The following is a 9,585-nucleotide window of genomic DNA, read 5'->3' as shown; positions in this document are numbered from 1 at the left end:
ATAGCTTAACTGATTATTTTAAGCATTAATTTATTAAGAATTTTTGATTTTTGTTTTGTTCTTGTATACTCCTAAGAGAGTCTACTTATAATTAAGTGTGCTTAAAAGAAAAGCAGGTGTTTAGACAAATTTACAGAAGCAGAAAGGGCTATCAAAGGCTCCTAGGCCTTACTGCTATCTTCTCTTTCCACCGTTGGAGAGAGGGTGCCTTTGGGGAATCACATGTAGGGAAAGTGCTTCTGCCCTCATCTTCTGCTTGTAGGGTTCATTTGAGGACATCTGCTTGGTCATTGTAAGAACAGGATCGTTGACTTCATGGCTCTTGGTCTGATCCAACCTCAGGGCTATTGTGATATCAATAATGTTGAGCCAAACTCACCTTTCTCCTTCAACCACGTCAGTCTACTTAGTAAAGATGTTTACTTCCTGCTCTGCACCTGCTCCTGTAGTTCCAGGGGAGATCTTTCTTCCCTTTACAACCATCAGAATCACAGTAATCTATTTTTATACTTTCCTGAGTCCAAGTTACTCCCCGACCCCACCTTAAATACTGCATTTGGGACCAATAAGCTAAACATCACAATCAAGGGCAACAGGGGGTTGTTTATTCCACTGTGCCTGAAAGATCTGGTGTATAAAACACCTTCTGGGTGCAGAACAGATGCTCTTCGACTGAGCCATGATCCTTCCCTTCCCCTTTGTCTCTGAAGCCTGATCCAGTAACCCCACCCTCATATTTGTCAAGTCCCTGAAACATCATTCTTTCAAGAGATGGGATTTCTTCTGAATAGCTGGCTATGAAGTCGGGAGGAATAATCAATAGGGAAGTGTAGCAAGTAGACCCGGAATGACAACACTGCTTCTTCTGCTGCCTCTTGCAACCTATGGGATGCAGCAAAGGACTAAATGCCCACTGAATCTGATCAGCGACCAAGATTTGGCTGTGAATTTTTACAAGGCAGGAGACCACCTCATTAGTGGAATTGTATCTTCACAAATGATTGGAGGTCAATATCCATTCACCTTTACCAGCACTCCCTCAACACAATTTGAGTAGTAAGTAATGCTGCCTTCAGGAATGTTTTTTCAGCAGGAGGTAATCAAGACTCAGTTCCGACACCTCCCTGGTTTTCCTCAAGCACCTGGTAGAAAACGATATATGAATAAATGAGTCATTGGTCTGATCAGGCTATTCTTCAGAAGGTCGGCGGTTCGAATTCCCGTGATGGGGTGAGCTCCCGTTGCTCGGTCCCTGCTCCTGCCAACCTAGCAGTTCCAAAGCACGTCAAAGTGAAAGTAGATAAATAGGTACCGCTCTGGCGGGAAGGTAAACGGCATTTGCGTGCGCTGCTCTGGTTTGCCAGAAGTGGCTTAGTCATGCTGGCCACATGACCTGGAAGCTGTATGTCAGCTCCCTCGGCCAGTAAAGCGAGATGAGTGCCGCAACCCCAGAGTCGGTCACGACTGGACCTAATGTTCAGGGGTCCCTTTACCTTTTTTAAGAGAATTGGAGAGTAGGTAGCAGTACATTCATACAGTCAGCGCTATTTTTCTAGAAAAAGAGGTGCCAGAACTCACCACTAATGTTCCAGGCACTACTCAATATTAAGTCCAAGGTCACTGCCCTTCTTGTCAGTTCCAACATCAAGTACACAGTCATTTGGGGTGTCTAGAAATGTCACCTCTTTGCCATGACTGGAAAACATACTGTATGTAGCCAGTCTACGTAAGGGTAGTTGAAGTGACCAGTTATCACAACGTCTCTCCCCTTTTTGATGCTACACTGATTCATTCATCATCTGAAGGTCCCATTGAGCATTTTTATCACTTTTGGGGGCCTATATCACCACCTACAAAGATTCTGTGAAGGTGTACAATGCTTTCAATATTTCTAGTTTCCTGGGCTCAAGGCTTTCTTTGAAATACAGAGTAATACCACCTCTGGAATGCCCTTCTGGTTTATATCCATGACCCACTGGTTCTCTCCATTCCACCCAATTTCCCTTGTGCTCAGTATATCCATGTTGTCCTCTAAGACCAAGAACTTCAGTTCACCCATCTTGGCTTGGCGGCTTTCAGCATCCAACCCATCAATCCATATTTGTCTTCCAGGAAGTTGAGACTACATTTCCCCTTTTCATTGTTATCCACATGCCCCAGCACTATCTACCTATCTATCCTACCTAGAAATTCATCTTGCAGACTGCATGATTTGTTGTCGCTGGTTCAGCCCCTATTTTATTGTACCCCTAATAAATAAATATCTCCTATCTTATGTCTCCAGACTGAGGGAGTGTCTCATTCATTGGGATCAAATACAACAGGGAACTCTGGATAGGAGCATAACGTTTTAAAAAAGCAACAAACACCACCTTTGCTATTAAAACTGGGAGATGAAATTGATTGAAACTAGGATGGGTCTTTTCTGGGGCTGTAAACCAGAATGTCAATGCGAGGGGACCTGTGATTTATTTCATTTATTTATTAAAATATTTCTATATTTCTTTTCATTTGGTGAAAAGCAGCGTTTCAATGCATTTTGCATTGCGATTTAAATTTTAAAATTCAGCCATGCTCCCTAAAGCAGAACTTGTTTTCTCAAAGGTAGAAGAAACTGTGAGATGTGTTTGAGTTGCAGATTTTCATTCGTAAGCAAAATGTAATTCAAACATATGTTTGAAACAGGAGCAGGACACCTGATTAGAAGAAATTGTATTCAATTAAAGTAATTTGGTTTGATTTGTAATACTTTGGAAAAGTAATGAAAATATTTTTTTTAAAATCACAATAAGAACAGTCAAAAAGAAAAAAAAAACTCATTCCCTCATTGCCTCTCTCAGAATATCGGGAAAGGCTGGATACTGTGGTCAAGATCCATAGCATGAAAATCAGGGAGTTTCACACTCTCAATTTGAAATTATTTTCTAGAAGTTCATAGAATTAGTGTCTCTGGTTTGAGTCATTGCCCTTGCTCGGAGTTGGAAGAAAAACTGGTTCTCTCATGGATAAAATTGAATAACAGCAACAATAATGCAACTATTATGTATTTTGGATTCTCATTTTGTGTTTTTATGCTGTGAACAACCCTGTGATGTTTGCATGAAATGTGTTCAACAAATTTAATAAATAAAAAAAAATGAACTGACACAGTCCCCTCCCCCAAGTTGGTTTGATGGGGGAGTCTGGCATGTTTATTCTTTTCCACCTGCCATTCAGGAGATCAATCATAACCTCAGACTCTTAGCTAACATCACCCTGGGCTACAGCATCTATGATACCTTTTTCGAGGCAAGAACGACTTCTGATGCCCTGACAGACCTCTTTTCTGGAGGGAAAATCAACATTCCCAACTACAGCTGTGGAAGATGGAAGATGCCACTGGCTGTTCTTGAAAGGGCTGAATCTGACACCTCCACACATATTGCAAGCGTGTCAGGTATCTACAAGATCCCACAGGTAAGAACTGGGTTGATGTCAAACATGCCCGGCAACATTTGCCACCTCATAAAAATGCAAGTTTGTTTTCTTTTCCCCATTAGCAAAACAATATAACCTATGATAAATTATCATTATGTTATTCCACCCCATTCATTTCGGTGCAGAAAAAATGCAGTGCAAATGGCAGGGCATGAATTTCATACGGAATGTGGACTGAAAGCAACAACAATAACCGCCAAGAACAATAGTATTCACTGGTTTGATATTTGTTATGGACATGCCTTGAAGGAGCAAAGAATGCTCAGATGTGCAGCTCGTATCAAACAGGAGTTGTGTGTTTAGTACTATGGGGACCATTTTAGGGAACCCCCTTCCAGCTGACATCAGATAGAGCCCCACCCAAACTTCCAGTGAGGCACTTGGGGTCTGGGGGGTCTGTAAAAGCCCCAAATGAATGAGACATTGGGGTTTTGTTAAAATCCTTGGTTCATAATGTTAGAATCCTTGGTTCATATTAGTTCCCTTTTGTTCAGAAAAGACACATAGTCCAATTGCTGCTTGGCTGCTGGAGACACCAGATAAGAATGGCATTTGTGGAGTAAACATCAGGAGAAGTAAGTTTTTGGCAGTCTGGCCGTTGTGAGTCTGGCTGTGCCAGCTTACCAAAGTCAACACACCCTTATGTAGACTTGTTATCTATGTAAACATAAATCTCAAGCTACAATTCTCTCTTTTAGTATATAGGCTTCAGAACTTTAGTAAGAAGCAAGGGGCCCTCAAAGGTCTGCCACGCCAAGGTGCAGTCTAGGCATGGCAAAGAGTTGTATCCGATGAGTGTTTTGCCAGCTACCCTCTGCAGATATCTGGGTCTTTTTGACTGGGTTTTATATGAATTCTTTGTCTGAAAACCCTATAAAAAGTCTAGGTGGATAACACCCCAGGGTTCAGCCTTTGGGGAAAACATCCCGCTGAATCTGTTGGTTTTACACAAACCAATAAATGCTGCATTCTCTCTTCTCCTCATCTCCTGTGTCTCATTGGCCAGGAAAAGCAATATTTTTGCTGGCTGCACGAGGTCCTAAAGAAGACTTTTTCAAAAAAAATTGCAGCAGTTTTACTTTCTCAATTTTTTGTATTGCATCTCTGAAAACTGTTGCCGTTGAGCAGTTGTATAAAAAGCTTAAATGAAGTATATAGAAGTACAGTATTCAGTCATTGCCCTGAAAAACAAAACCCCAGTCTCTTCTCCTTTCCTCACCAGCTTAGTTATGGCTTCGTTCTTCATGATAAAGTCCAGTCCCCTTTTGTCTACCGCATGACACCAAAGCAAGAGACTCAGTACCAGGGGATGGTCCAATTCCTCCTGCATTTCAGGTGGACATGGATCGGGCTCTTTGCTCCAGACAATGACAATGGAGAAAAGTTCCTGAGTACTTTGACACCCCTGATGATCAGCAACGAAATCTGTGTTGCCTTCACAAAAAGAGTACTACTACAAACTTGGCTGTGGTTACCCCAGGAAGCCCCTGCCATGTGGAGACAAGTCAATGTGTTTGTTTACTGTCCAGACTCTCAATATGGACTTCTTATAATCATGGAGGTACAGTCCTTACTTGAAAGGGTAGAAACTGGAGGGAAAGTCTGGATAATCACAGCTCTTCAGAACACAGTCTTGTTTCATGATACCGAATCCTTCTGGTATGCTCATGGATCTTTCTCCTTTGTAATGAAGACCAAAAAAATGAAAACATATAAATACTATGAGCCAGTAGACTTTCCTACTCGACCCGCATGGAACCTTGAATTTGATTGTTCATATTCAAAGCTTGCCTTGTCTGTGAGGGGTTGGAAAAGATGCAGGGAGAAGGAGAATCTGAAGATGCTGCCCCAGGAAACGAATGAAAGAATCCAATCCCAAGACAGCTATGTTAATTACTTGAGTATCCATGTTGTGGCCCAGGCCTTGAATGCAGCATATTCATCCAGATCAAATCAAGTGTTGACGGTGGGAAGGCTGGAACTTCCAAGGCTACAGCCGTGGCAGGTATGTCCCTTCCCTTTATCACAGCTACAGTGGTACCTCGGGTTAAGTACTTAATTCGTTCCGGAGGTCCGTACTTAACCTGAAACTGTTCTTAACCTGAAGCACCACTTTAGCTAATGGGGCCTCCTGCTGCTGCTGCACCGCCGGAGCACAATTTCTGTTCTCATCCTGAAGCAAAGTTCTTAACCAGAAGCAATATTTCTGGGTTAGCGGAGTCTGTAACCTGAAGCGTATGTAACCTGAAGCATATGTAACCCGAGGTACCACTGTATATGGAATCATCATGACAGGAACTTAGAAAGCTGCCTATTCAAACCAATAAAGTAATTTCTTTAAGAAGCATTTTGTATATATATCTATTGGATGAGATGTTTTATTTAGATTTTTTTTTTAAGATGCCCTTCATCACATTGATGTGATTCCACTGTGGTTTCCCTAAAAAGATGTTGAGGCTGTGTGAAGATTCACTATGTGGAGTTTTTAGAGTTGGAAGCCAGTGTAGGTCTTTGCTTTTAAAACATCACTCTTCCAAAAGAATGAAGTGGACTAACCTGAGAGAGAACAAAGACTGTTTTGTGTTTCTGAGTCCCCTCACGCTGCTCAAGAATGAGCTCATAACCAGGAGAAGACTTGCTTAAGCTGCCTGTTCAGCTTACCCCTTACATGCACATGAAGGGTCAAGACAGAAACTATCCCATAATTTTCACCTGCTGGCAAAAATCCATGACAGACTCTGACACCCATGCTCCTGAGGCAAGGGAATCCTCCGAGAGTCATGGACGGGCATCACTTTACATGTTTCCCCAAAGGAGAATGAGGGAACCTAAAAAATCAACATGGTGACTATGAGCCCTGATGAGAGAAGCTTTGATCCTTATTCAGGGGAGATTAGGATACAGCGCAAGCCCAGCCAAATAACCCAAAATAGTTTCTTACTCTCTCAATGCTGGAGTTTCCTCTTTCATTCTAGCTTCATCCTTTCTTGAAAGAAGTCCAGTTCAATTCTAATACTTCAGCTGATGAACAGTACTTGGATGAGAATGGGGCACTGGCTGTAGACTTCGATATTGTGAATTGGCTGATGTTTCCTAACAACTCTCGTGGTAGAGTGAAAATTGGGAGCATAGAGAGACAGACATCCTCAGATCCAAAGTTTACCATTAACCCGGAACCAATTGTGTGGGCCAAGGCATTTAAGAAGGTAGGAGAAGTTATATGTGTAATTTTATTACCTGTGACACCTGCCAAACTCTGACAGCTTGATGACTAGAACATATAAGACTTTAATTGCTATCTTATAGATACTTCTCTGGAGCTCAGTCTCATTGAGCTTAATGGAGTCTGTTCTTGATTAAGCATGTATAAGATTTTACAGTGAATACAGAGACTTTCCAAAGCAGAGCAGAAATTTTCCCACCCAACTTGGTACCCTCTAGATATAGTGGACTACAACTAGCATCTGCCTCTGTCAGAATTGGGCAAATATATCTGAGGGGCAATGGGTTGGGTAAGACTGGAATGGAGTAAGTTCTGCTCCATCTGTTTGGTAGATCAAGAAAACAAAATGAAAACAGTGGAGTTCAAGGTGGCCTGTGTAGTTGAATACACATTCAAATAAAAAACCTAGGAGCAGATACAATGGCAGCAATCTGAGGACTTTTGTTATTGGTGCTGGTCATAGGAGTGTTTTATTACAGCTGTTTGCATGGTTCTGAGATGCTGGCATTTATTTATTTAGGTTATTGTTTATTGTATTTTTCATGCTACCTTGTATACAAAAATGAGGCAGGGGTGTTAAATAAGTAGAAATATCAAAGAGGTCTGTTTCCCTGACAAGCTGCTCTGCAAAAGAAAAATAATAATAATTTCCACAGAGTAGGGCCTTTAGGCCTTTGGAAACAGATATGCCTTCTGTTTATGCCTAGACTATTCCTCGCTCAAGATGCACAGAGAGCTGTCAGCCTGGATATGCCAAGAAAATTCAGGAAGGGAGGCCACATTGCTGCTATGATTGTTCTCCCTGCTCAGAAGGCACAATCTCAACACAGGAAGGTAGGGCAGCACCTCAGGGGAAAGGGCCTTCAATGGGAAGAGGGGCAAATATTTCAGTCAGGCTCTGGCTGATACTTGTAATGGCACCCCATTTTGACTACATCCTTTCTTGACCTCACCTATGGGCCCACCTTTCCCCACAAATGTAACAAGTTAGGATTGTCATTTTCTCTATGCAGATGCTAATGAATGTTTTAAATGTCCAGAAGATCAGCATCCAAATGAGGACCGGCATCAATGTGTCCCTAAATTAATTACCTTCCTGTCCTATGAAGAATATTTGGGGATCCTCCTGGCTTCTTCTGCCGTCTTCTTGTCCTTAATCACAGGCATTGTGTTTGGAATCTTTGTTAAATCCAGGAAGACTCCCATCGTCAAAGCCAACAACCGAGACCTTTCCTACATCCTCCTCATCTTTCTCCTGCTCTCCTTTTTCTCCTCTTTCCTCTTCATTGGACAACCTACAAAAGCAACCTGCCTTATGCAACAAGTGGCCTTTAGCATCATTTTCTCAGTTGCTGTGTCTTCTGTCTTGGCCAAAACCATCACTGTGGTTCTGGCCTTCCTGGCCACAAAGCCAGGGAACAGAGTGAGGAGATGGCTGGGGAAGGGTTTTGCACACTCTGTTGTCATTTCCTGCTCCAGTGTCCAAGTTCTCATATGCACCATCTGGCTTGGAGTCTCTCCCCCATTCCCAGACTCAAACATGCACTCCCAACCTGGAGAGATCATCCTGCAATGCAATGAAGGATCTGTTGCCATGTTTTATGGATCCCTTGGCTACATGGGCTTCCTGGCTGCCATCTGCTTCACGGTGGCTTTCCTAGCCAGGAAGCTGCCTGGGGCCTTCAATGAAGCCAAGCTGATCACTTTCAGCATGCTGGTCTTCTGCAGTGTTTGGGTGTCCTTTGTGCCCACCTACCTGAGCACCAAGGGGAAATACATGGTAGCTGTGCAGGTCTTCTCTATCTTGGCCTCCAGTGCTGGGCTTCTGGGCTGCATCTTCTTTCCCAAGTGCTATATTATAATATTGAGGCCTGATCTGAATATGAAGGAGCACTTAAGAATAAAAAATTAACATAGCATTTGATTCCTAGTACTGGGGATATGGGAAAATCCCCCACTAGAATCTGGACTTGACCACAACTTATAGTCGGGAGTGAGTTTGTTAGTTTGTTAGTTTGTTTTGTTTGTTTGTCTAGATCTGTTATGTACTGAGTTGAATAGGATCCAAACTGCAGCAGTCTGATTGGTCCTAGAACAATAGGATCCAAATTGCAGCAATCTGATTGGTCCTATCACAATAGGATTCAGAATGCAGGAGTCTGATTGGCCCAACAACAATGCAACAGTATGATTGGTTGGCAGGAACCACCCAATCATGCTCCAGATATAAGTGAATCCACAACCTGATTGGCTTACAGTAGAATTCCAGAATTAGCCAATCATGTGCAGCCCATTGTGTAAAGAATGTATATAAAGCAGATACTTTGAGGCGACTTTCATTCATTCCTCCTCACCACTATGAGCTGAATAAAGAGCATGAAATCACTTTGCGACTCTGAGTATATTTCAGGATCCCAGGCCCATTGTTCTCCAGAAGGTGCCAGTAGACTTTATAATTATTTCTGTATGTGTGTCCAAGTGCTTTACTCCTCCTGCAATGTACAGCTTACCAGGATCATTGTCAGCTTTCTCTGTTGCCTTCACCTCATCTGTTACTACACACACATGCCTCTTTCTTTTATTTATTTGCTGCCTCCGTTTCCTCAGCATGCTTCAAGAAAACCTCCTAGTAGCATGTTTCTTGTGACAGTAAAAATTTAAACTGGTTCATTTGAGGAGGGTGGTTATATATGTTAGAGGAACCAGATAAACCTACTGGTGACACAGAGGTGACTGTGGTCCATTGCTGTACAACTAAGTTAGTCGCTTACTCCAGACAATGATTTCCACTCCTCCTTTCTTCAAGCGATTCCTAGTTGACCTGATTGACTGATTGTTCACTGTTGAATTAAATGGAATGTCCAGCCAACCAGACAGAGATTTGC

The 9,585-nt window shown here is 42.4% G+C and overlaps 2 protein-coding genes across 2 annotated transcripts in view; both read left to right on the top strand.

Annotated features, from left to right (window-relative positions):
- Positions 1–3,276: 3,276 nt before the first annotated feature.
- LOC309527567 (vomeronasal type-2 receptor 26-like) lies at positions 3,277–6,646 on the top strand (the record flags this gene model as incomplete). Its single annotated transcript, XM_082214394.1, has 3 exons — positions 3,277–3,456; positions 4,700–5,482; positions 6,590–6,646. The coding sequence occupies exons 1-3, from the start codon at positions 3,373–3,375 to the stop codon at positions 6,644–6,646; spliced, it is 924 nt and encodes a 307-aa protein (XP_082070520.1). The 5' UTR covers positions 3,277–3,372.
- Positions 6,647–7,445: 799 nt separating this feature from the next.
- The window catches only part of LOC309527282 (vomeronasal type-2 receptor 26-like), an 89,838-nt gene continuing 87,698 nt past the window's right edge, over positions 7,446–9,585 (top strand). The window contains exon 1 of the mRNA XM_082213983.1: positions 7,446–7,534. The gene's annotated coding sequence lies outside the window, so the exon portion shown is untranslated. The remainder of the gene's footprint in view (positions 7,535–9,585) is intronic.

This window comes from Podarcis vaucheri, assembly GCF_965113315.1.
Source record: "Podarcis vaucheri genome assembly, chromosome: 2".
NCBI lineage: Eukaryota > Metazoa > Chordata > Lepidosauria > Squamata > Lacertidae > Podarcis > Podarcis vaucheri.
This window is presented reverse-complemented; position numbering and strand designations above follow the sequence as displayed.